This window comes from Podarcis pityusensis, assembly GCF_964106645.2.
Source record: "Podarcis pityusensis genome assembly, chromosome: 3".
NCBI lineage: Eukaryota > Metazoa > Chordata > Lepidosauria > Squamata > Lacertidae > Podarcis > Podarcis pityusensis.
In genome coordinates this window covers 93185276-93212958 of record NC_138026.1, presented here as the reverse complement: position 1 = coordinate 93212958, position 27683 = coordinate 93185276, and the positions used below count along the sequence as shown (strand labels likewise).

At 42.3% G+C, this 27683-nt stretch overlaps 1 protein-coding gene across 4 annotated transcripts; it reads right to left on the bottom strand.

Annotated features, from left to right (window-relative positions):
* Positions 1 to 2607: 2607 nt before the first annotated feature.
* Positions 2608 to 27401, bottom strand: AIDA (axin interactor, dorsalization associated). Of its 4 annotated transcripts, XM_081000293.1 has the most exons (12): positions 27124 to 27401; positions 19258 to 19327; positions 14033 to 14086; positions 11412 to 11432; positions 11261 to 11315; positions 8652 to 8715; positions 8309 to 8415; positions 6948 to 6959; positions 5730 to 5852; positions 3959 to 4081; positions 3382 to 3499; positions 2608 to 3067 (listed from the first exon to the last, which is right to left on the bottom strand). In XM_081000293.1, the coding sequence occupies exons 1-12, from the start codon at positions 27231 to 27233 to the stop codon at positions 2971 to 2973; spliced, it is 954 nt and encodes a 317-aa protein (XP_080856419.1). In that variant the 5' UTR covers positions 27234 to 27401; the 3' UTR covers positions 2608 to 2970. The 4 variants fall into 4 exon arrangements, with proteins under 4 accessions (XP_080856419.1, XP_080856420.1, XP_080856421.1 ...); XM_081000294.1 differs by lacking the exon at positions 6948 to 6959 and having other exon boundaries at positions 27124 to 27400; XM_081000295.1 differs by lacking the exon at positions 11412 to 11432 and having other exon boundaries at positions 27124 to 27400.
* Positions 27402 to 27683: the final 282 nt, after the last annotated feature.

Here is a 27683-nt window from a genome sequence, read left to right as displayed (position 1 = left end):
TGAGGGGGACGTGAGTTGGTAGCTCCTTGCCTAGGACTCCTTCCATTACCCCACCCCAGCTGGCTTCATTGGAGTCATTTGACCCTCCTGAGCAGTATGGGCTGTGGAGCTGCAGTGGGGAAGGGGTCTTGGGCAGATGCAGCTTCCATGAGCCAGTACTGTTGAGGATTCTCTAGAGATGCTAGCACAGAGGGCTGCTGAAGAGGGACTCAGAAGCTCACCCTTCCCTTGTGCTCATTTTGATTCCTTTTTGCATGTCATTTTTGGCTCTGTAGTAGGCCAGATCTTGTTTCAAAACTACATCAGTCAAGAAGATAGCTCAGATAAGACTACCTTACAGCTCAGCCTTAAACATGTCTACTCAGAAGTGACCCCAGTGGGGCTTACTGCTGAATATGAAGATGTTTAGAACAGTAATCTCAATGTGTAATTGGTTTAAGAGTAAACAAAACTTAGTCCAGACTTGAAGCACATGGAAAGAGGATTCTATAGGCTGCTGCTTCTATGCTAAAACAAATACAAACTTTCCTTCTTTGGAGTACAACACACAGCTTTCTATGGATGTGCTGGTATGTATGAAAGGGCATTTCTAGGAGAATTAGCCCCATCATTAAAAGTAGGCTTCAATGTTCTCTTATAATTTAATGTTGGTCTTTTGGAAGCTTTCTAAAGGATCAGAAAATGCTTTGAGTATTATGTAAAGAGACAATTCACAGTTCAAAGAACAGTTCCATTCGTGATAATCACTTAAGGCATTCTGGGGGCGAATAAATACTTTTGCTGGGTAGCATACAGTGGTACCTCTGGTTAAGAACTTAATTCGTTCCAGAGGTCTGTTCTTAACCTGAAACCGTTCTTAACCTGAGGGACCACTTTAGCTAATGGGGCCTCCCACTGCTGCACGATTTCTGTTCTCATCCTAAGGTAAAGTTCCTAACCTGAGGTGGTACTACCAGGTTAGCAGAGTCTAACCTGAAGCGTTTGTAACCCAAAGCATTTGTAACCTGAGGTACCAATGTAGTAGGAACTACTCGTCTTGACTAATAATTATTTTCAGAATGGTTCTTGATGTTAAGACTTAATTCATGTGCCTGCCAACAAGAAGAACAATCCAGCTGTGGCTTTTCTTTTCCCCCTTCTTCTGAGTAAAACAAGTTTTACATTAGAAAGTAAACTAGCCGGCAGTAGCAGGATTGTTGGATATATAAGCAAGCTCTGGGTATGTGACATCGCCACCTCAAAGAAAGAACTGGTCCTTGCTTACCAAGGCTCTTGAGTAAACTTGCAAGATAATGGTTCCTTTCCTCTTATGGATCAGTAACTAGTTAATGCGCAGCAAGTAATAGGTAAGTGAAAACACTTGGCTGGGAACAAACACTGAATTCAGTAGGATTTCCTTCAGAGTAGACATGGTTAGGACTGCTGTGACTCATGTGACCTAGTTTAGTGATGTATTGCTTTATATCTGCACTTTAAAAAAGCATTTTGTGCATTCTCATCTTTGATCTGTAATTAATCCAGAGAGGATTAGGCCTGCCAAATTATAAGTACAAGGGCTTTAAGGGAGGGGAAGTAAAGGGATACATTTTATTCCACAATCCAGCGGGGGGGGGGTATTCTCTTTTACGTTAAGTGGTGTGTAGTGTTGCTCATCTATTTTTTGTTGTTTTTTTAAAAAACCTTTGCACACTAACCCATCTCCAAAAGACCTTATAACATGAAGATGCCCAGAATGGTGCCTGTGGATTTCTGAAGAGCTCCCCGTTTGTTTCTGTTAAAGCAGAGCAATATAGTTCCTTTGAAAAAAAAAAGTAAATGAAGCTTTTAATTTAATGTTTTTTAAAAACCCTCTGCTGATCAAACAGTCCAGAGCTCTTCAGGCAACATTTGGACAGCCCTACTTCTTGCAGAGCCTAGGGCCCTAAGAAATGGAGATTATAAAGCATATAGCTATCACCCCAGTTGGTCTCATTATTTGGCCTCTCCACAGAGTTGATGCACACCCCCTTAGTTAAGTATCCATGCAAGTCCATGATCTCAAAATTATTTTGCATATTTCCATTCTCTTAAAGATAAGGTAAATTTCACAGGGAATTTTGTACAGAGGCTGGCAAAGAGCTCAGTTCCTCTGGTAACAACAGTTGTTTCCTCCCTTAAGGTTGTTATACAATTTGTTTTTCATATAACAAGGTAATTAGGGTGGCTTAATTTCCTTTAATGATCAACGTAGAAAATTCAAGTCAGTAGGCAAACCAGCTGATTATATATATATATATATATAATCTCAAGCAGCCTTTCTTGTGATCAGCAAATTATTCCTAATTTGCTTTAGCAAGTGTAAATTACCTATTTATTTTCAGGAATTCTGAAGCACCATGATTCATTTGTAGCTACTTTTGTCCCCAAACTGAAGAAAAACAGGCATATGAAAAGATGAAGGCAATCAAGGGCGCAGCATCCTACTTTGGAGTCTTACTCATGACCAAGTATCTTTTTGTATCAAGTAAATTCAAGTGCTTTTTTGTGGGGGGTCACCTTCATAAAATCAATCCATTGACTAGAGAGAGATGCATACTTGAAGAGTTGCAGCAACCACCACGATAATAATTTTGTTGATACTGGCACATCTTTATTGCTGTATCAGGTCTGGCGGATGAGGAATTCCCAACCGCCTTAACTGGGGTGTTCTTATATGGGCGTAGAAACCAAATTACAAAACTGAACTCTTACAACCAGCCCAATTAGGAAAATTCACAACACGCTTTGGAACATCTGTGATAAAAATATACATTCCAAAGAAAACTGCACCTAGGTGGCAGGGCTTGGCTGCTGATCCACTTGATGTGCGGCAGGTGATGGTCCCATTTGACTTGCTGGGTAAAATGCAGCCATTTCCCCTGCGTCCTGAAGGATGAGTGCTACATAAGGCAGCTGCTATGGTTTTGTGGCAAGTGGTTCAGTTCACAAAAGTCACTCTTTGTGCAGTGTTTGATGGAGGTGAAGATAAAGTGGCTTCTTGGTCAACAATTGGAGTTTCTTCCTCTTGAAGTCAGTGGGTTTTTTGTACCTATAATGACATAAAGAACTGTCAGACTCTTCAGTTTAATGATCCTTAGGACATGTGCATGCACAAAGTTACGATGAACCTGCCTCTGTGCGCTGCAGCATCCCATGTCAAGATGTATTAGGTTTTGATTATCACTCCTGCTATCTTACCTACTAAAAGTTTTAATACTTTGACAGAGGATGCTCAGCATCTTTATCAGTCTAGCAGACTTTGAGCAGCAATTGCCAATCCAGCATAGCACAAGTAGTTATGTTCTTCAACATGCAAGCAATTGGTAGGATCCGAGTGTACAGGATGTGCCCAAGGTCACTTACAGTTCTATAACAATTGGTCCAGGTTTAATTTCATCCATCTCCATGAAGGCAAAGCACTTGGTGCTGGTGAACCTTTTCTTAGGCTTATAGTGTTTAAATTCAAAGAAAATAGCTGCACCTGAACAGAGGGGAAAAGAATCATTCCTTGAAGGGAGGAATCTAGGATACAGAGGGTGAAGACCCCCAACCACATAGACTCATAGAATTGTAGAGTTGGAAGGGACCATGAGCGTAATCTCGTCCAACTCCCTGCAATGCAGGAATCTTTTGCCCAATGTGGGGCTTGAACCCACGACTTGACTGAGCAATGTAGAGATGACGCAGAGCTGTAGCAACACAGTGCATGTTACATGGCAGAGTGCTTCTTTTTATAGGTTTGGCACAAAGCTGCCTCCCATTAAACAACATTTTTTGCTTTACGTTATAAAAGGTACTGAGCAATTATTAGAAATACTGTTGTCAATCTGTCACGAAAGCAAAACATGGAAATGTTCTTCCTCCCCACCCTAGATTTTTGACTTCTGAAGTGGTTCTAAATTCAGCTTTGATCAGCTGGTCCTATTTCAATGCAACAAACCTTTTGTTAATTTTTCAACATGTTTCTGAATCTCGATGTCCACATTAAAATGAACGTATGTGTCCTCCTTCCTTGAAGCAACTGGTGTGTCCTGCACAGGGGTCAAGTCTATCCCATTCAAATCTGTTAAGAGGCAAAACATGATGTTTTTATCAGGAGAGAGAGCTGTTTCAATTCTTAGAAAAATACAAGGACCACTGCATAAAATTTTGGAAGCCTCCATTTCTGAAAATGTAACAACGGAATTATACATGTTACTAGTGAAAAAAGCATTTGTTTTTGGGAACAGCACAAGAATCACCTTTAGACAAGGCGAGTATTTTACATGACTATCACGTCGAATCCAAAATTGTGTACATAATACCACAAGGAACTGACGTATCACACCTATTAGGAATTCTCATTGTGCATCACTTGTTGCAAGAGAAACACATGCATATGACAACATATTTATTTAGGGTGAAATCCAATGTTGCCATTCTGCTTAAGGAATCCTTTTAATTCAGCAGAAGCATTGACTAACATAAAAAAAAAGGGAAGACGGTTTTTCCTACTCCTTGTTGCAGTATCCTGCACCCCGCCTTCTGCTCCAGATAGCTGAAGGACCCTCCAATACAGCATGGAGGGTGGTCTAGACTGAAGGGGAATTGGTTAAAGAATGCCACTTTTCTAACATTAGCAGACATCTCCACTGGATCAAAAACATTTCTGTAAGTAGAATTGCAGTGTTGTTCATTATGTCTGTATGGCTACTCGGTAAAATATATTTTCTTATAGTGTATGTTCTTGGAAGCTCACAAAATAAAAACAGCATTAATCATTTCCTTTCTTGCAGATTAAGACTCGAATCTCATGTTTAAAAAAACTCAAGTAGTTTAAAAGGCCTGGATAAATACAAATATTTTCACCTGGCACTGAAAATACAATGTGGTGGTTGCAGGTGAGGCCACTGCATAACTAGGATATCACCCTCCCTAGTAGTATGCTCAAGGTATATGTTATTTCCTATCCAAGGGTGATTTTGCTACAGAAAATCTGACATGTTAGATCTGAATGCATTTGCAGTGTATATTACAGGATATTGTCCAGTAAACTATCACCCACCAGTAACAGTAACAGCAGGCATAACATAACTTCAATTCTGTGAAGGGCACTTTCCAAACATATAATCCACCTTTTTTTTGATAAGGCTCAATACTTTCACACCTCAAATGTCACTTGAAGATTTTCAAGAAATCCACAAAATATGTTGCTCTATTTATTCTTTTAGGAACACTTTGTTATTAGCATTTTTTAAGAAACAGAATGATACAAAGGTAGACAAGGCTTTTATATATTTGAACACACTTTCATCGTCAGAAGAAGTTAATCTAACAGAAATCTGTCATGACTTGCTGAATGTTAAAAGCCAAGAAAGATTCAAACACTTATGACTTGAAAGTGAGCATTCATTTCAAAGTGAAAAGAGGAGCTACGATGTTGAGGACTTGGAAGAAGTCTGGATAATGCACAACTCCTAACAGATGCAGGATGCCTCTCAAAACCAGTATCTTGGGGTACTGGCATGACACAAATGTGTCATTTTTCAGCCCTTCATAAACACTGATTGAGTCAGAAAATGTGTACATGTTGAGGGGGAAAACTACATGCTTGCTGTGGGAGTCTTAAGCAATTACTGCCAAGTCTGCTGGCAGCCGGGAGTAGATCAGAAGTGTCAAAGGAACAAAGCTTGACTTAATTGCCTCGCCAACGCAACTAACACAACAACTACCTTTCACACTAACTGTGATATAGGGATCGATGCACTGCCCAGCATCTTTAAGACCAATTTTCTCTATTTTGAGAGTAAGCAACGTCATCCCGGGTTCAGATGGCAATCTGGGTAATAATGTACCTGGCAAGAAAATAACACAAGGGGGTGTTAAAGAAACAGAATTATAGCCCTTCAGCACAGTTTCTACCACTGTTTTCATCTGCATTCTGAACCTGGAGGATTCAATCCACTGACTGTATTCAAGGAAAAACGGGGCTGCCTAATGTCAAAGGACCACCTTGAGCCACAAACAAACAGCTATTCATTTGGATCTGGCAGCAAGTCTCATGAGTTAGAAGTCTGCAGGTCCTTTTCAAAGTTCACCATATGGGGAAGCAAGGTACCAGCCACCAGTAATCCAGTACACTTGGATTACAAGGATCAGATACATTATATTAGTACATCTAATCCCCCAAATAAGCACCGAACAGATACACCCATTGTGGGAAGACAAAAGATTCACCTCTGTACCCAAAGACCTCGATTCAATTGAGGTGGGCAGACTTCAGGGGGTTGAGGTCAGCTCTGAGGTCAACTTCATTGCTGTTTAACTGGAACTCTGAGGTCCAGTAATTGGAACCAGGTGTAAAATAGTGGATCAGGGAAATGGCAGAGCCAGATGCAAAATGGCGGCTCAGGGCCAATTAACAACTGTACTCGCAGCTCTATATGGTGATAAACCTGTGTGTATATATAAGTACAAATCTACATTTGAGTCACCTTAGATAAAGGATACTAACAAAACAGCAACTGGCAAGGAGAGTTTCACAAAGGTCTGATCAAAGGTAACCAATGAATATTATTATATGTTTGAGTTCAGAAATAAATATCAGCATAAATTTCCTCCTTTTGAAAGAGATAGTACCAGGTATTAATCTGCAGGATCTACTCTTCAAATTACAACCTCCCCCTGCCGCCACCCCCAAAGTGGAATTACTTTCTTCATGTGACCTTGGTCATATAAAGCAATATGGACACTTGGAGATGTTCTGACTTTGGGTTTAATTGTGTGGTGGCATGGGCAAAGAGCTCTGCAACATCTAGCATTTGTTGCTGTGGGCAGGATGATTTTACATACAAGAGTTTTCACATCCAAGTGAAAGCACAAGGCCAGTGCTCTGGCCAATATGAACACATTCACAATTAATAGCTGCTCACATTAAGATATTATCATACCTTCATTGGCTCCTGTGTTAGATGAATTATGTAGTATATGGTTACACGATGGAGCCATGCATGTAGAAGACAAGACCACGTACAGTTAGGCAGCACAATAATGCAATAGGGGATCCATGGAAACAAGCAGATTGTACAGGCAAAGCAAGTACAATGAACAGTACAAATTCAGCAAAGCAGCTGATTGAGAATAGCAGTATAAAATGCCTCCCGAAATCTAGGTTGCATGAGTCACCTTAAGCCTTTCACATTTAAGCCCTTCTGTAAAAAGTATTTCAACACTATGTTTACACGTATCTACCTACAAATTTTGTCCAGACATAGAAAACAAAAATGAAAGTGCGTGCTGGTGGTCTAACAGCCATTTCAGACATGGCAATTTGCCAGGGAACAGGAAGCACAACTATCAGGTGCCCTGCACACCTCTAGAGATTCATCAGCTATAGGAGTGGAGTCAAGATCCCAATGGATGCAAGTGATTTTATACTCAAAATGCTTTGCAAATAAGTCACAGCGAGCTACTGTTGGTTCTACCATCTCTTTTAGAACAGACTATAAAAGGCCCTGCACCACCCGGAAAAGTTCTGCTGGACAGCACAATGAGGGTGCAATGGAGGCAGCAAAGTTTGCCCTCTTTACTGCCTTCACTGCTACTAGGTAGGCTTGATGAGGAGCCCTCACCAGTGTTCGATTGCATTCAATTGCAATTTTCCTCCACTCATGTTTGAGCCGTATCCCAGCTTGTTTCCTCTGAAATATACCAGGGAGCCAAATGGGCTCTACAAAGTGGGAGACAGCATTCAGGCTGATCATGTCAATGGCATGAGCCTTTGGATGTTCCAGAGGTCAGCCAGGGCTTTGACAGGAGCGCCAGTCATATCAGCCAGAAAATCCTCCAGAGCCATCTGGAAACCCACTGGATCCAGCAGCCTCTGGGGTAGTGTTTTTATAGGATCTTTTATTTTGCATTGTAAGCCACCCTAGGAATTTACTCGAAGGGCGGAATATAAATTCCTACAATAAATACAGTAACTTAGCTGCTGAAGAAAAGCAGATACCTTGTTGACATCTGTAAAATGTTTCCCCTTTTTGGCCTAGTATAAAGAATTCTCCAAAATTAGCAAACCTATCTCATATCCAACTAGTAACCAATAGTTTATTACTATATGTAAACTATGTGAAAAGAACTTTAGCAAAGCTTCTATGCACAGACTGGTACAGAAGATGTACCAACTGGTATTCATCCATTAGCTAATGACCATCCAAGTGTGCACCTAAACACTTCTGCAACAAATCTTAACTCCCACATCATCACCCTCATCCTAGTAAATGACATTTGAAGAAAATGATGCCCCTACTACCTGGAATTCTGGCAGGAAACGCGTCTGGAGATCCTGCTCCAGCTCCACCCTCCTCCTCATCTTCTTCAAATTCCAAATCTTCCTCTTCACCAGGTGCTAAGATCTTCCTTTAAAAACACACACACCACAACTGAGGGGTGATTATGCACCTTCATCACTCAATTATTTTCAGATCAATGTGCCTGCAATGAACAGTATGGCTTGAGGAAATATCCGTAGCCTTCCAGAGGGTAGGAAGTTAGAAGTGACCTATAACAATTCCCTGTTAGACACTATACTCCAATCTCTGGTATAGCTTCCTAAAGCCCTCTCCATATATACTTCTAATTTATTGGTTGCTTACCTTGGCGGAACAGGCTGAACATCAAAGGGGAATTCTTTATTATAGGAAAGAATATTCTTTAAGACTGTAAGGGAAGACAGACAGTCACCATCAACTATCAAAAAACCTAATTAGTGTATAAATGAAATAAACAGGCAGAGGGTTTCATTCTTGTGCCCTCCCAGAAGACACCTGAAAGAAACAGTGGTTCCTTACATACAATATAACAACAGGGTCACTGTAATTGTCATTTTCACAGTCACCCCCCCCCCAAATTCTGAATTTTAAGTAAGTAGCTAATTCATGCAAGAAAAGCAAAGAATGAAAGAAAAAGGGTCAAATGCATGGTGAGAAAAATTACAATCGTATTTTAAATCAATGTCACTGTGAGAGCCATACTTTCTGTCTTTTCACGTTGAAATAGCTTGCTCTCTTCTCAGAAAAAATAGCAACTTGCAAACACTGAGAACCAATAGTGTTTCCTTTCATTCCTAGTAATGCTCAGACAATAATCTCTCGGAAATAGTATGAAGAATTAGTGATGGTACTTTTATGATTTGTTCCCACACAATGACACACAGTATGTATTTATTTAATAGAACAATATCTACTACCATCATGTAAATTAAAGGGGGTGGGGGGGAGAGAATAAGGCATTGTATACATAGGACTCTTCTCCAGAATAAGATGGAATATCCAGTCCTGATAATATGAGGAAGTTCTATAAGGTTGCTGAACTTCATGAAGTACAATTAATCGTGGCCCTGGTTACAGATGGACAAGACCTTTCATTTCAAAGTAATGTTTCATATTGTGATTTTGGATTTACAGCTACACTGTTTACACATACAGGCTCTTTGTTTTTAATGGTTTACCTGTGATTTACCCAACACACTGAGAAGTTAAGGAAAGCACTTTGCTTTCAACGCTTTACTACAGAAGAATCCAATTTCACCACTCTCCTGTTCAAGAACGGAAAAATTCAGGGCACCTCTCTCTTTTGTGAAAAAGCACACTAGAGACTAAGGCTGCAGTGTTATGTACACGCTCCTGGGAATAAACCAAAATGAGCAAAGAGGGGTTCAGACTTGCATAGGATTGTGTCCTTAAGAGTTACGAGTGGAGAAAAAAGTAAGTACCAGGTTCAGAGCAACATCAATTCAGTCCGCTTTGCCCAAATCAAAATATGACACTACTGTTTTCAAGCTTTCCATGTGTGAAGAAATAGGATTTTCAATCATGCTACATTTGGGTATTGGTTAGAAAATTTGGGTTGTAAAATACTTGCTCTCGCAGCTCTCTCCTGCATAGGAGGGTCAAAAGTTCACAAGAAGGTTAAAAGTACAATGGAATGCTTCACTCATGATGTTTGCTTATATTGATTTATTTAAAATACTCACATGTCATCCTTTATTTAAAAAAGTTCCAGGGTAGTTCAATCACATAGGAGGCTGTGAAAGCCCTACCCTCCATGAATTGCATAACTTCCTTTTAAAGCCATCCAAGTTGGTGGTTATCAAAGCCTACTAGGCATGGTGGCTGCACATGGTCAGAGGCAGTAGGCCTCTAAATACCAATTGCCAGAAACCACTGGAGGGTAGAGTGCTTGCAGGTTTCCCATGGGCATCTGGTTGGCAATTCTGAGAACAAGATGTTGGACTAGACCAGGCATAGGCAAACTCAGCCCTCCAGATGTTTTGGGACTAGAACTCCCATCATCCCTAGCTAACAGGACCAGTGGCCAGGGATGATGGGAGTTGTAGTCCCAAAACATCTGGAGGGCCGAGTTTGCCTATGCCTGGACTAGATGGACCATTGGCCAGATCAGTCAATACCTTACATTAAAATAAACCCTTTGGATCAAAGAAAGCTGCCTGCCAAAGTGGAACCTGCGCACTGGTTTGTATTCAACTTACTTCTGCTCAGAGTAGAAATATTAAATTAATGGACCTAGGTTAATCATGGCCATTCGTTTCAATGAGTCTACACCGCGTAGACATTTCTTGACTAAAACCCATTATGGATCTGCAATAGTCCCTGTTCGGGACATGCATTGTGAGTGGCTCACGTAGGCACATAATGGGCAGCTGTCTCAGAGGAGGGATAATCTATCTTTACATCAACAGTGACTGAATGATCCATACACATCCTCCTCCTCCAAGCAGAATCCGATTGTGCTGGAAGGGTAAATAGCCAGTGAATCATGCACAGGTGCAGTGGAAATCTGTGCCGATATTTTCATTTCAAAGGTAACTTCTTGTTTAATTAATTTCTCATGATGCATTAACAACTTTTTTCACAGCATTCATTTTATGAAATTCTGGTCTAGAAAGTTGCTTCATCACTTGCCTGATGGAACAGCATGCTTGGAAGATTATTTTCCTGGAGAAAACCAATCAGCTCCTAGCTCCTTACCAACAGAAACTTTATAGAACTGTATGGAATACATTCATAGCAATCAGGTGCCCGAGCACCTAGATATAAAAACCAAGACCATCTTGTGGGCCCTCCAAGCTGTTCTTTGTGATGCATAGTAAAGGAAACCAGAATACCACAATAGCACAGCTGACTGAACACCATCCCACACTGACACTGCTTTTAAATTATTATTGAAATTAAAAGATACTTACTTGGTTCTAGTTTCTTCAGATCCTCTAGCTTAAATTCTTCCTGGGACTGTGTAGACTAAAAGGAAAGTAGTATTACATATCTGTATCTACTATCCATTGCTACAGCCAGTTACAATGGTAAAAGTAGTGCTGGTTTTGCATTTTGTTCTACCTCTTGTTTCCTGAAAGGGCCCTGTATTTCAAAGAGAAACTAACTGTTAGTTCTTTGGGTACCTTTGAACTTGTTTACCTAAAGGGAAAAAGTTATTGAGACACAAAATCCTGCTGATGTAAAAAACTGACTGGAAAACATGTTGAATTATCAGCATGTCTTTAATGCATCAAAAAAGACAGCATTCTCTCCAGCTTCATGAAGATTCATTAAGGCATTAGAAATAGAAAAAATTATTTCCCTCGTGAGTCTTAAGCAATACCTGCTCTCTTTTCAAAATTTGAATATGGTACTAATGTCCAATCATTTTCCATATTAGATCCACTTTATCACACACACACACTGGTCCCTTATATATTTTAATTAAACCACAGGGTGGGAATTTTTGTGTGTGTTAGGACCACCAAAATTCAGAACAGGGTTTACAGGACTAAACTGTGGCCTTTCAGATGTTGTTTGACTCCCAAATCCAATCATCCCTGACAAGTGGTCATGCTGGGGATGATGGGAATTGGATTCAAACGTGATATGGAGAACTGCAGGTTACAGGACTAGAACCAGGACAAAAAACATCAAGGATCATGGATGTGTTTTAATTGCTCATGTGGTCAGACCAGGCCAAAGGTGAAGAAACCAGTGATAAGATGTCTGATCGGGCAGAACTAAGGTGGGGCCTTGTGCCAAAATAACTTTACAAGGAGAAGATAGCAGAGATCAAGACTGGAGGGCAAAGCAAGTTATAGACCAGGAAGAAATAAAGGCTGCAGTGAACACAGAACAGCAGCAACTACTAGCTTACTAGTCACTGCATTTAATTAATTAAACATCCTGGTGATGCTCACATATTATATTGCATGGAGACCTGTTGGCAATATAGATAGATATCAAGAAGTAATTATGCTGGTGTTGAAGGCAGATAACGACACATTTGCTTAAGACTGAAGTATTGGCATGTTGAAACAGCATGCAATTTAGTAGTATGTACTTAAAAGAAAGCAATGACACTGTAGACTTTGGGTTGATTTGTTTAAAGTCAGAGCCCAGCGAAACATTATACTTACTGTGAGAAAAATATAAGCCACGGTCTAAAGGCTCCCCCAACAGGAAAGCTGAAGGAGCTTGTCCTGATGTCAAACTGAAGGGAGAGAAATCCACAGGCAGCAGGCTTATCATCTCTACTTTTCTTTTTACAGCTATGAGAGATTAACTGAGTAAGATAACCAGAGATAGAAGTCTGCCTGTTGGCCAGCAGCATTTCTTCACCTCTCAGTGTGATACCAAGGCAAGCACCTCCATCTCCTCTCGACTACGGGGAGGAAGTCTTCAGAAATCTCAGTGACTAGAACCTGGCTGCTTTTCTTATGGCAAAGGAAACATACTGCCGTGTATCACGCTTCTCAGTTCTATTTTTTGTGCTCCAGCAGTAAAGCATACATATGCTTTGCATGCAGAAGGTCCAAAGTTCAGTCCCTGGTGTCTCTAGTTAAAAAGATCTCAGATACCAGGGTTGAGACCTCTGCTTGGAGAAATTCAACCAGTCAAGAAAAGTAGACTATGGACAATTGCATAGTCTGGTTCAGTATAGGGCAGTTTCACATTGAGAATTTCAGCATAAGCCCAAAGGGCTTCATTCCTGTGCTTGTTGTAGTAAAATGATTATGAAACAGGTTTCAGTTTGCGCTACTTTCTATTGTGATCTAACATGTCAGTAGGAAAGGAACTAAAGTTTCTCTGAAGAATATATACAAGTGATGATGTTACTTTTTCTTGCACAATATCTATAGGAGAAAATTTAAAAGGTGAAGAAAAGCAACAAATAAAACTAGACATCATTCTCATCCTAGACCAACTCCAAAATACATCACTGCTAGTGAAGTGATCAGTCTACTTTACTTTGTTGTTCATGGGACAAGAGTACCTTTGTGAGGTACTCCTAAGCACTTTGGTGATATTTAGGAACACTTCGGTGATATTAACATGGAAGGCTTGAAAATACAGGCAGAAAGCCACCACCTTCAATATTCAGAAGTTGTTTTAAGAAGAACATTGACCGACCGGAGGAGGGTAGTCAGAGCAGTGAGGGGTTTGGAAACTAAGTTTTATGAAGACTGACAGAAAGAGAGCTGAGTGTGTTGAGCCTGGAGAAAATAATATTAAGGAAATACGTGATAGCAATCTTCAAATATCTAAAGAGCTTTGATGTTCCAGAGGGCTAGAGACAAAGAATGCAAATTGCAAAGAAGACTTCAGCTAAGCATTAGGAGAAACTTGCTAACAAAAAGCAGTTTGTCAATGGAACAGACTGCCCTAGGAGTGATGGCATCTCTGCTGGAGGTATTTAAGCATAGGATTGTCAGGAATGCTGTAGCTCCATTCTGAATTGAGCAGGAGGTTCGACCAGAAGACCTCAAACAGTCTCTACAATTCTATGATTCTATTCTCAACCACTGCTTAATTTTATCTCTCCTTCTGCTTCTGATTCCCTGTAATAAGTGGCTAACAGGAATAGAATACAATATATGTAACAAGCCATCTTTCCATAGATAGTGTATTTTATTTAACATTCATTGAGACCCACAAAGAAACTGGAAGTCACAAGGTGAAAACTGAATTAACTGTACCTGCAAAGCTGCACTCCTGAGTTCCAAACATGTTGCGATCTTTGCTAAGGTTTTCTGTAAGTGAGAGGAGAAAGTTAACTTTTTTTTTTACTAACAGAATATTTCTTTTCAAGCTCATGCACAAAAGCAGCAGCAATTCAGTTGTGTGTGTAAAAGATGGAAGAGACGGCAAAGTGCCTATCTAAGTATAGAGGCAGAAATAGCGGGCAAGAATATTGTTCTGTGTTCCTAAGAGCTGTTTCCCATATGCAGCCACACTCCTGCACAAAGATATACATTTTATTATGCAAGTTCAGCTGTGCAACACATGTAGTCTGAAAGCAGAATGACAACCAACTTCCAGACTGAGCTACAAGAGACTACATCTTCATAGATGAACGCAAATCAGAATATATTAAATTCTAATATGAGACTCTTCCCAAATACAGTGTTGTAAACAAGAGGGCTAAAGATGTTCTCTTCTTTTTCCTCCACCCACATTCCTTCCCACTCACCCCCTGCACTGAGCCAGAGGCAAGTGAGGTATCAGTCTGCTTTCCTTTCCTGGCTTAACAGCTAGGCTTACAGCCCTATTTCTTCTCCCCAAATTAGAGCATTACAGCTGCTTGAACTTGCCAGCTGCACTTTGTTGTGGAGCAGAAAGCTTTGAGATGTGTTAGAAGGCACTTGAGAGTTGAAGAATGATAATGCACTCAGATTTGCTTGGGAGAGATTTAGAGCCACAAGGAATAGGTCTGGTTTGTTATTTTTTAAAGAAAGAAACTGAGATCTATTGAATGGTGGCAAGATACCAGCAAGCATTATTCATAGCTATTTCTCAGGAACCACACCCAACACTAACTTTTTTTAAAAGAAAAAAAACCCCAAATCCAAAACACTACAGCTAGATACAGCTAATGTTTTTCCAAGTGTTGCTTTTCCCAACAAGATGCTTCATTTTTCAGCAGGGAAAACATTTATCACATTAAAAGCATTAAAGTTGTAATGTCCTTGCAAGTGAGAATCTTTGTCCACAATTTATGTTAAAACTGAATCTTAAGAGTGCACTATTGGATATGTTAACCATTAGCTCTGCTGTGCAAGTAATGTTTGTGCTACTGCACATGTTTTTCATCCAAATTGAATTTTGCTTTGTTAGAGCTTTAAGTCTATTTGCTAGTAATCAGCTATAAGTACGGTATGTTTCAACACAATGATAGTTTGCAATGAAACAGGATTTTCATGACTTCATACTGCTAAATGTAACAGAAAGATCAAGACACAACCCCCCTTTCACAATAGCCAAGAACTCACCATGGGAAGAGAGGTGTGACCAGTAAGAAGGAATTAAACAACAAAGGGATTAAACTAGTGAAATTTCTATCTCATTTGACTTTATGTCCTCTATGATGCATAGAATGACACAATGTCCATTATGGCCGCACCTGTCCTTCCTATAGAGTTTGTACCTAGAGATAACCATGTCACACTGGTTCTCTCCATTACACCAGGTTTCTGTTATGCCGATTCTACCTATGCTTGCCTTCAAAACCATGCACTTCAGCTCACCCACCTTGGTTTTGTGGATTCTAGTATTAATGACTGAACACAGTTTCTCTCTCCAAATGTTTTTGGCACTTGCATATTTATAAAAGAGAGAGATGTGGCTGAAAAGTTCTCAGTCTAATTCCAAACCCAACTCCATTCCATTTAGTCACCTATCCACTTCTCCCTAAAGAAACACATCATTCATTTGCTTCCTGACCCTTCCTTCTTAGAACATCAGAGCCTGAATGCTTTCTTTGCTCCTGTTCCCCCCTCCCCCGAACATCTTCCCTTTCCATGGAGGCGCAGATTGCAGCTACAACAAAGGTGGCATTTTTCCATCTCCGCCAAGCTAAGCAGTTGGCTCCTTACCTCTCTCACCCTGACCTAGCCACTGTGATCCATGCGACGGTCACCTCCAGACTGGATTATTGTAACTCGCTCTACGTGGGGCTGCCCTTGAGACTGACCCAGAAACTCCAGCGGGTGCAGAATGCTGCAGCGAGACTCCTTACGGGGTCTTCGCTGCGAGATCACATTCACCCGGTGCTATACCAGCTGCACTGGCTCCCGGTGGAGTACAGGATCAGGTTTAAGGTGCTGGTTTTAACCTTTAAAGCCCTATACGGCCTAGGACCCTCGTACCTACGGGACCGCCTCTCCTGGTATGCCCCACAGAGAAACTTACGGTCTTCAAATAAAAACATCTTGAAGGTCCCAGGCCACAGAGAAGTTAGGCTGGCCTCAACTAGAGCCAGGGCTTTTTCAGCCGTGGCTCCGATCTGGTGGAACACTCTGTCACAAGAGACCAGGGCCCTGCGGGACTTGACATCTTTCCGCAGGGCCTGCAAGACAGAGCTGTTCCACCAGGCCTTTGGCCAGGGCACAGCCTGACTCCCTCCCTCGGCAATCTTTGCAGAGCTCTGGCCCAATGGTTGCCAGTGGCTTGAATTAATTAATTTTATAATGAATGGTTTTAGAGTGTTGTTTGTGCTGTACATTTGTACTGTTTTATTGTTGTTAGCCGCCCTGAGCCCGGCTTCGGCTGGGGAGGGCGGGATATAAATAAAATTTATTATTATTATTATTATCAGAAATTTATGCACTGAGATGGCAGTGTCCAGGGAAGACCCGCCCCCTTCTAATTGCCATGTAGCAATTTGCTACTCTAGATAGGAAGAAGACTCTCTTTACATTAAAAAAATAGTCCAAAACAAAGCTGTTATTCTTTCAGAGATTGTATCTTGACATTTAAAGCAAGATCCATTAAATCTCATCATTTTGCAATGATAGTTGTACAATCGTCACAGCAGATATAAACATATAGCTGTGAAGAAATGAAGAAATGTCCTTGGCATTAACACCTGCTTGTTCTGCCTTTATCCACCCATCACTCTTTTGATTAAGATGGACCATAGATCTAACCAAAACTTTTCAGAGTGCACATTGGCTTCCCTATTGTGAATTATACTTCAATGCTATCCTAGAATGTGCCTTGAAAGGCAGGGAATTAATCTCCGAATCCTCACCATGCATACTCTTATTTAAGATCCATTTGAAGGCTCTACTACACAATGGCAGGGATTCAACAGAGCCCTAGAGTAGAAGACATTTCCATTAATGCAAGGGGAGACCGCCAATCTGCTGATCCTTCCTTCAGCTAAAGTCCTCATATTTCATGGTGTTCTGAGAAGCATTTTTTTTTTTTTTTTTTGCAGGGGGGACTGCAGTAGGAAGAAGAGAGGAGCTCTGTTCAAGAGCAAAATTTTGTCTGTTGTACTTAAGACCAGGCAGAGTCAGTTAAGCAATATGGAGACTCAATCAAAACTATTTTAGCATACATTTTTTCCTAAATTAGGTCTGGAAGCATTTACCTATTAAGTGATTCAAGCTCCAGATCTCAGTGGACAATTTACCCATACACATTCACTTCTATCACACATCATAGCCCCAAGGCTATGATAAACCCTGATTGGTATTGATTTAGAAAATCTGTTTCATCCAAGAGAGCCTGGATTTGGTTAGCAACCACTTGCTCACGAACTATGTACAAGAAGGGGACATTAGTAACTGGCTGGCAGCTGTTTAAATTTTGTGGATCCAGGGAAGGCTTAAGGAGTGGTTTTACCACTACATCCTTTAAGCAGACAGGGACCGTTCTTTCTAGTAAAGAGGCATCAATCACATCTGGCCCAACTAGCCTTCCCCTCTTTATTAGTTTTTATCAGCAATGAAGACCAAAGGTACAGACCCACACCAATCCAAGCACCTTGTTCACACCCTCAAACCATACCAATTGAAGTTCATCCAACAAAACAAGACAAAGCAGTGTTCTGGATCCCTCTTGAGATTCACCTGCTATGAAGTCAAGGTTCAGCAGATGCAAGTAATTGTCAGAGCTGCTTCCAGATCCTAGCTCACAGAGGATCACGCTAGCCAGCGATCATTAAACAAAAGTCTTTATTGAGTTACAGTTTCCATTCTCAAGCTGCTGCGTGCAACTCTACGTCTCATGGTTAGATCGGCGAAGCTCCGTCTGAGTCTCCGCCCCTTGTACACCAACTTAATATCCTAGCCCTGCTCCACCTTTTCCGCCTGACTGTTCTTCTCTGGGTCCCTCTGCCCCCCGGGGTCTCTTCCTTCCGGGATTCCTCTGACGCTGACGCTGACCCCCCTGACTCTTCTCCCTCCTTTCGGCGGGCTTTAGGACCTGGCTCCCTTTCCGGGCTGCCTACTGCGCCACCTTCCTGTGCATTTGAACTTGGCGCGCGCGCCCAACCTTCCACCTTCCGTCTGACCGTTTCTTCGCTCCCCGATGGAGGTGTGGCCACTCCTGACTCGTGCCCTCCCCCCTGTTGTGAGCTGCCAGCGCTTGATCCCTGGCGCCCTTCCTCTTCCCTGCTCTCTGGCGGTGACGCTGGTCCCGATTTCCAACTGCTCCCCTCTGAGTCCCCTCTGGCTCTATCTTCCTGGGGTGTCCCCCTAGGCTCCCCCCTTGCCCTGGCCACTGGTGCTCCTTTCTGTGAATCTTCTGATTCACTGGAAAGACTCGGAGATCTCGGGTCGTCGTCATCACTCATCTTTTCTTCTGCCTCCTCCCCTTCGCTCTCTGTTTCCTCCCTTGCCCTTGCCTCTGCTCCTGAACCCCTGACAGTAATTTTATCCTCAAAATGCTGCACAAACAAGTCACGGTGAGACACCATTAGTTTTACCACCTCCATCAGGCTAGAGTATAAAACGCCCTGTACTACACAGAAAAGCTCTGCTGAATGATGCAATGGAGGCAGCCAGGTTGGCCTTCTCATTAACAAATTGTGAATGGAAAGATTTGGTTTAAAGCCAAAATGACACCTGTATAATAAAATGAATGAATTTTCAATGGCCTGGCTAACTTGTTGGTGCATGGTGAAGCAGGGATCTCCTGCTTAGCAGTGAGAGTACTTTCTATCTATGGTAATCTATGTTAAGTTTCTTCGAACAAAATTTATTCTCCTGAAAGCTGAATGCCCAAAGCTTTAGAGGGCAGATAATGACAAGGCAGTTTTCAGACATTCACTGCCACACAAAACCCAATATTTTAAAATGGCTGCCCAGATAGTACTTCCTCTTTTCTCTTTACCTCCACCCAAAGACTGCAAGGAAAGGGTTAAAAACTATTTTAAAGAATATTCCACCACCAATGAACATACACCATCATGTACCTTTTGATCTTCTGTGAATTCTGAGTTGTTGGGTTGAGACTGGGCCTCTTTCTGTAGATGCCTTGCTAAACTGGAAAGAGGGGAGACACATAGTGAAATTTAGGGTCATAAAAAGGGTAACTGTGCTCTTAAAATTCTTAAAAACAGGTTTAAACAGGAACCTGTATTTTTTATGTTAAGAGGCAGACAGTGTTCTCAGTAATGAAACAGCATGTATATTATATAGTGTTAGGAAGGTATACAAGAATTAAAATAAGGACAATCAAACCAAGATTTAAAAACATGCACTTCCGCAAACATTTTCACCTAGAACTAATTGAGACATACATTAATTAGCCACCCAATGTTTCTTATGTTTATGCTTGGAAAACACAATTATGTTGGTCTATGTTGCCTCCATCATTACATTCTACATGGAAATTCTTACTGTCATTAACGCAACTCCCACCTATGATGTAAATTCTGAGTAAATAAGAAATAGTAAAACTACTACTGTACATCTCAACCAAGCCCCTAACCACACCTGTTACTATTCTCTATAAAAAGCCATAGTATATCCATACCATTTAGCATCTCTGTAGGTCAAGTCCTTATCAGAGAATGACAGAAATTGCTTTATATTTGAGGAAGCATTTATGTGATCAAGGGCACCAAAACACTCTCAAAACGAGATCCCTGTTCCTATCATTTTTAAAATCTATAATCTGACTTGCAGGAAAGTTGAGTTTGAAGCAGATATACAACTTCCAATGCACTTTCTAAGCAGATGCAATCAAACCAAGGAGTTACGTAACATACAGGGAACTGAAGTTATGCTGTTTCATATAACAGATAATGCAGACTCCAGGCAACTTAATCCAAGTTCACACAAGTGGCAGGAATTAGGGCTAGGATATAAACAAAAGTACGCCCAATAGTGCTTCCGAATCTCTGCCTCCCAACAGCAGCTACCCACCCTTGTTGGCAATGCCCCAAAAGCTGCACCCGGAACTGGAAAGCTTCACGACAGCTAAGGTACTAGTGTAGTAGAGCAGCAGGCAGCAACAACCTGTTAGAGGTGTGCCTAAAGGTCTTGCTGGAGCCTGCTGAACATCAGGTTATTGGAGATTCCTTGGAATAATGATCGAGAGCAATAAATTCATTCCAATCTAGACACTGAACTTATACGATCCATTTCTACCACTATTTCAATCAAAGCTAAACAATTTATACTTGCTTCCAAAAAATACTCGTACAGAAGCGGGCTGTTGGCAATTCTGTTTCGTAATCAGTAAGCCGGTAACATGTGGAACTTCACTGAAAAAGTTCATTATTATTAATGAGAAAGGGTCAAGATGAGACAAAATTCATTTAGCAGGAATCTACCTAGGAGCAGGAGCCATCAGAAACCCCTCTTATTTTTACTGATCTTTCCTTACATGACCTCATTGGCTGTGTTCCAGGGTAGAAAAGCAATTATTATATATCTGGCTAACCAGCTTTGTGAACTGTGTACCCTAGAAACCTTTGCAACACATAGCAGCTCCCCAGCAGGCAAACCAATGTGCACAGGGCTAGTTGAAGACAGAAAGCTTGAAAATGGTTGCCACAGCTTACAGGGATTCTGAAAGTATGTACCAATATTCTCCCAAGTCTAAAATAAATAAGATTGCACCTCTGCCTGTGTGGCAACAAAGACAGAGCTAATGCTTGCCTCAGGGAATGGGCCATGCAGGTCAGTGGCAAACAGCAAAGTATGTGGCATGCCCCAAATCCCCCAGCAAAGAAGCCCAAGAAAATGCAGAAAACAGGTTGTTTTGACTGGTCACCCGCAGATTTATTCAACACACTAAGTTAAGGGTAGGGATACTCAGGCCCAGGGGTCAAATGTAGCCCTCTGGGCCTCTCAATCTGACTCTCTCCAGTTACATACCCTGTCCCCAAAGCCACACACCCTAACAGCCTTGCTTCCCCACCCTCCTTGAGTGCCTTTGCCCGGCTGGAATGTGCCCTTGAACTCTGATGAAGATTCTTGCTTGCCTGGATGGAGGATATAGAATTGGGTATGTGTGTGTATAGAAACTAGGCTGGTGCATTAAGGTAAAATTTACAATTACTGCTCTGCCCACTCTTCCCTCTGGCCTGCTCATCACTGGCATGTGGCCTCCATGTCACCTGAAAGGGGATGTGGACCTCAGACTGAAAAAGTTCCCCTAGCCCTGCAGTAAATGGAAACAGGGCATCAATTTTCCACTTTTAAAAACAACAACAAACAAAAGACCGGGGAAAGCTTTTATACCCATTATGCAGGCCAACCAAAAAGGTGGTGTGAAAAAAATATCAGAAAAGGCTTGCCTCTCTCCTCACAACTGCATACCGCTCCATGAGAAATCCTTCAAATTATGGGGGAAATGTAAGCCTACACAGCACATGGCTTGTAACACATAATTTCAGCTAGTAGGGTTTTTCCAGATCAACCATCAGACCATTTGGTATTTATGTTACCTATATGCTGCTTCCAGCAATGCACAAAGCCAAGTGCACCTCTTTTCTCAGGTGCTTGAAGTAGATGGACCAAGAGTTCAGTCCACTTTTCCTCATGGCCTGAGTTGCCAGGAGCTATAGGTTCAGGTTCCTCCTGAGTGACAAGATTCTAAACCTCTTGTATAATGGAATAAGAGATGGGAGACCAAAAAAAAGCAAGGTGGGGAAATGCTAGAGATTTTGGAGGTATGTAGTTGAGAAGGCAAAAAGGTGTTTGAAAATCTTAGGCAGGCTTCCTCAACCTCGGCCCTCCAGATGTTTTGAGACTACAATTCCCATCATCCCTGACCACTGGTCCTGCTAGCTAGGGATCATGGGAGTTATAGGCCAAAAACATAGGTTGAGGAAGCCTGATCTTAGGTACATGGAAAAATATGACTTCATTAAAGTAGTACTACTTTCTTTATATAAATTAAATGCATAGCATACAGCATACATTTGAAAGAGACAATAAATCCCTTTGCAGGGTTATACAACCCTGTAAAGTGACAAGGGCTATCAATTTAACAGCAAGAAAAACAGTGAAATGATCTAAACTTGCAAATGGAAACTCATACTTACCTACCTGGAAAGATACAAAGAAAGCTGCACACAGTTTATGTTGCCTAACAACTCCACAAATCTAAGTGGAACAGTCTGAACAATATATATTAACTTTCTAATTCTGTACATGTACTATAAACTGTCAATTTTGCAAGATTTCTATACAAGCATATAGATTTCTGTCCAGCACACCCTCTTTTGCCTTTCTGAAGTATGAGATTTGTGATTTCATTTCAAAGATTGAATTTGCTCATCTTAAACCTAAATGATGTTAAGCCAGAACAGCAAAGACTGTCCCTACCCATCTATAAAGCTACAAAAAATATATAATATGAAGAGGTGAAACCTGACATTTTAGGAGGAATAGCAAAGGAACAATTCTCAAAGTGGGTTTTAAGCGTGTCTTATTTTCACCTTTGATATTATGTGTTTGTATGTTTTGTGACTCACCCTGAGAACTTTTTATGATGAAGAGCAGAATGTAAATGTAAAAATAATATAAAATCTAGCAAAGTTGATTGCTCTTAGAAACCATTTTAAGGGAACGAAGTTCACCAAACACCAATATTTTAAAACAGTGCCTTTAAAAGCATCCCATCCAATATTCTAAAAGAGATAAGTACTTAATGTTTTCCCCACTTACCTAAAATTTTCAATTTCCCCACGTAGGGCTGAAAACAGGAAAAAAGTTTTGCCCCGCAATATTCCCAGGCCTCCATATTGCTGCAGAACTGGGATAGGCAATCTGTGGCCCTCAGTCTAATTTCAAAAGGTCCCTGCAAGTTCACATTTCTAGCAAGAGTGCTGTGGCCTGCTCAGCTGAGCAAGTCCTTGGCAGTATGAAAAAGGAGAATGGAAGAATGGTCCCATCTACTTTTTGCTCCAGCCCCATCTACCATCATCACAGAATGAAGCCCTTGGTATGCAAAAGGTTGCTCAAATCTGTCAAAGAATCTAACAGTTATTGAGGCACCATTTTCAATATTTTAAAGATGGGAAGCTAAGTTGGGAGCTGGCAAGTTATCCAAAGGCACACCATGAGTCAAACTGGCAAAACTGCAACTCTGAATGCATGAGATTCGGATGCAAATCCAAATCCGCCCACAGGATTACTCTGCCCTATTTTTGTCCTAGAAATACAGGACCACATTTGCCATTTCTAGATTTCACCATTACATCTCTTAGGGCAGGTTTGCACACTCATATCAAGTGAAAGTGTTGCAGTAGACAGCCCTGAAATACAGTTCAATGAAAAGGGATGTTATGCTCCACCACTTAAGCAGCTGCCAGGGGAAAAGAGTGTCACACTGTTACTACTGCTTTCTGATGAGACATTAGTGATGAGGTTCATCACTTCTGCCACCTGGTTTATCTCCTCCTTCAAAAACCTGTGAAATTTTTAAGAGGCAAGACAGAATGGCTAAATTCCTATCGCAGAACCATTTGCATGGTTTTCCAGGAAAGTCTGAAACTAATGCATACTGCACAAACCAAATCAATTTAACAAGAAAAAATTATTGGAGTTCCACAAGCCTACCGTGAAACCCTACAGCATTTTCCATGTAAAATCTATATTAAGTTCCATCGCAAACATAGAAATGAACCTTTATTTGCACAGACCATCTGATGCAGTACTGTACTTGGCATCTCCTTGAGTGAATTGTCCTCTGTATTAACATTTTACAGGCAATTCCAGTGGAGACCTAGAACAGCTCCAGCAAATGTCAACAGCAGGTATTTAAGTGTTTTCTTACTTGACAACCTGCATGATACATAAAAAGTGATACATACTCATAAATCAGTAACACCAATTGCAAATCAGTGGCAGCCAAAGGTAGCTGAAACCAGTGGGACAGCAAGGAAGTCACAGTGGGGTGGCCAATAAGGCCATGGGGACATAGCCAAGTTGCACTGGTTTTCTCTCTATCCTCCTCCCTTGCAAGGATATAGTGGACATTTAAGTAGAGTATTGCCTTTGTACAACTAACTACTTAGTGCCTAACTAAACTGAAAAGTGTCATACTTTAGGTTCAGAAGCAGTCACAGTTGCTTCTCTCCTAGAAGAAAAGTTGCATGGCCTCCAACTGTTCTGGTTCTCTTAGTTTAGTTGTACAAATACTTTGTTGTTGTTGTTGTTGTTGTTGTTTAGTCGTTACTCTTCATGACCCCATGGACCAGATCACGATACTTAGTACCTAACTAAATGTCTTAACTTTTAAATTATTTAATTATTTATATACCACACTTTCATACGTTACAAGCAGCTACAACTTAAAAGCACAACTCTAGAATAAAAACAGTAACAACTTGAGGCACCTCAGTAAAAGCTGGTTGGCAAAGAATCTCAGGTTCAAAAAGACCAGTGCAAACCTTGGTTCAAAAGATATGCCTGCTGTGACAATGTCTACTGTGGGTTCATGCCACAATAAACGTACATTACTCAGAAATAAGCCCCACTGAATTCCATAGGGATTGCTTCCTGATATGAACAGAATTGCAGTATGAATTGGTAAGACTTTTTTTAAAGTGCCACAAAGGACTGTTAACTAGGGACCCCATAAATTTCCAGAACTATGGAGAGACTATTTCCCTCATCTGGCCAATCACTCTCTCTTAGCCTAACCAAGCTCTCAGGGTTGTGGGTACAAAATGGGGAAACTGAGACCCATGAATGCCACCTTGAGCTCCTCAGAGCAGCAGTGGGGAACTGTGTTCAGCCTGAAGGCCCAGAAGGGAATGTTCTGAGGGTCAGTTTGTTCTAAATTATTATTATTATTATTACTATTAGTAGTAGTAGTAGTAGTTTATACCCTGTCCATGCACCCCCTCCATGAGTGGTTCAGAGAGTGGCAACACAAGAATGGGCCCTGTCTAAGGTGGTTCTGTTTCTAGAACGCTCCCTCTAGGGAGGCTCACTTGATGCCTTTATTACATATCTTTAGGTGTCAAGCGAACACATTCCTCTTCTCCCAGGCCTTTGGCTAATTAAACAATTTATGGCCTGTAAAGGGAGATGAGCGCCGCAGCCCCAGAGTCGTTCGTGACTGGACTTAACTGTCAGGGGTACCTTTATCTTTTATGGCTTTTTAAACTATGTGTAGGGGGTGCTATTGTTTTGTTTTTTGCTATGTTGTGTGGGTTTTTTAATATTGTAAACTGACCTGTTATTCTCAGATGAAAGGTGGTATAGCAATTTAATAAATAATAATAACTGGGTTCACTGTACTCTGATTAACAATGATGTGGTGGCACGGCATATACTAACAAGGGGAGGCCTAGAACAAGCTTCAGCGTATGTCAATAGAGGGCATATAACTGATTCTACACTTCACACCTACATGGCACTCAAAAAGGGATACTCCTATGTTGTGGGAGGGACAGAAAAAGATTCTGAAGTAACTTGTAACGCACAGTGAATAACTATTTGAAAGATGAAGGGCACATGTTCTAAGACAAGACACCAAAGAATTATTAATCTCATTCTGTGAGGTCAATGGGTTTTTAAGACTTCTTTTTCTTGAACTGGAGCCCTCCCCATGCCATACTGACTGGAAGTCACGAAGGCGCTTTAAAAGCTGTTTGTGGTATGGCAGGGAGGATGTCAGCTGTTTGAATAGGAACAAATTTAACTGAAAGCCCCTTGCACGAGTTTAAGGCTTAAGCAGCTCTCTTGGATCTCAGCCTGTCTTCTGGCTTTTTGCAGATTTGATTCAAGTCAAGAACAGCAGTCATAATTGCTTCCCAACAAGCTATTAATATTATGCAGCAGTCCCCAAGTGCCAGCTGGGTGCCGATCGGCGAAACATGAAAGCATGGCAGGAAAGAGAAGGTGGGTCTATCCAATTTTTATGGAGGGTAGGTATCTAATTGGCAAGCACAGATCTCCACGGCACGGCATCCAAAGCACCTGCACCTGCAGAAACCCTTCTTCCACAGATGGTTTCTAGAGTTGCAAGAAACCCTGTGCCACAGCACATCTGGCAGCTCCAGCGAGGGCTGAGAGATAGTCGCAGCATCCAGATTAACAATGTGGACAACAACAGGTGGCTCCCAAAGGCAAAACTTTCCCCAGACACCACACAACTGGCAAACACACAGATGTGCCTGGGAAAGCAAGACGTTAACAAAATTATTTAGTCTTATTTCTAATGTGAACTTTAGGTTTCAGGGCAGAACACATGCACGCACACGCACACACACACACAGAGAGAGAGAGAGACCCAGGGCGAGGACACTGAGGCGGAGATATCTCCCCATCCTTCCTTAAGGCTTCAAAGCTCAATGTTGGAGGCAAATATTTAGAAATGGAGATAGGAGTGATCTAGTTCAGCAGCCCTTCCCACGGCTCCCCAACGCCTCAACTGAAGACGGCCTCATCTTCACCCTCAGGCAACCCCCCCGGGACCTTCGTGGCCCTACCCCCCCAAAAAACCCCACAGCAATCCTCCTGAAGTGAAGCATCGACACATGGGCTCCAAGCACGCAGAACCTCTTGCAGCCTTCAGCCCCCCCCCCCCGCCTCCACCGCCCTCGTCTCCTGAGGAACCGGAGCCTCTCAGCTCCTCAGCCCCACCCAGAGCTTTTTCGATGCTTGTGCCCTTCGGGTCACCACCCTCGGCCTCCGCCCAGAAACGCCAGACCCACCCAGGCGCCCGCAGCCCTCCAAGTGCCTTCGCCCCAGCCTCAACTTCTTTGCCCCACCCAGTGCCGCCCGCCGCCGCCGCCGGGCTGCCCAGCCCTTCGGAGCCGCCTCGCCTCAGCAGCCCCAGGCGCCGCCGCCGCCGCCCACCCCGCACTCACATCTGATACTCGTCTATCGCCTCCACGAGCTGCCCCCAGGAGTCGAAGTCGGTGCCTTTCCTGAAACTGGCGCCCCAGCGCTGCAGGAGGCTCCGGGCCGCTTCCGACATGGTCCCAGCGCTGCTAGGGCACCATTTTCACCCCCGGGGCCGCGCGGGGGGGAGGAGGAGGAGGAGGAGGAGGAGGACTCGCGCCGGGCAACCGCCGCTCCGTCCAAATCCTGCAGCACCGCTACTCAGTCACCGACCAAGCCCATCTGCCACCGCAACCAAACCTGGCGGCCGCCTCTGGGCCGGCTCCGCCTCCCCGCCATCATGCTCGGTTGTGCCCGACCCGCCTTCCGTGCTCTGCTCTCGGGCGCATTTAGAGCCGCGGTGACACTGGCGAGCGAGCGTCGGCTTTGGATGCGCCGGGGCCTCCCGCCAGTCCGTTGTTCCCACTCCGGAGTAAAGCCGCCTTGAGTTCCACGGGGCTTAACTCCCTGGTCAGTGAGCATATAAAGACGGCAACCTAAAGAAGGGGCTGCTGGGTTTACATGCTCGCTGGGCTTTCCCAAGGAA

What these genes read in the sequence shown, in the direction of transcription:
- AIDA (XM_081000293.1), bottom strand. Translation starts at nt 27,233, where the DNA reads ATGTCGGAAGCGGCCCGGAGCCTCCTGCAGCGCTGGGGCGCCAGTTTC. An exon ending in TCAGGAGTGCAGCTTTGCAG is followed by an intron (nt 11,433 to 14,032) that starts GTACAGTTAATT and finishes TTTGAAATACAG; the next exon opens with GGCCCTTTCAGGAAACAAGA. An exon ending in GGACCAATTGTTATAGAACT is followed by an intron (nt 3,068 to 3,381) that starts GTAAGTGACCTT and finishes ATGTCATTATAG; the next exon opens with GTACAAAAAACCCACTGACT.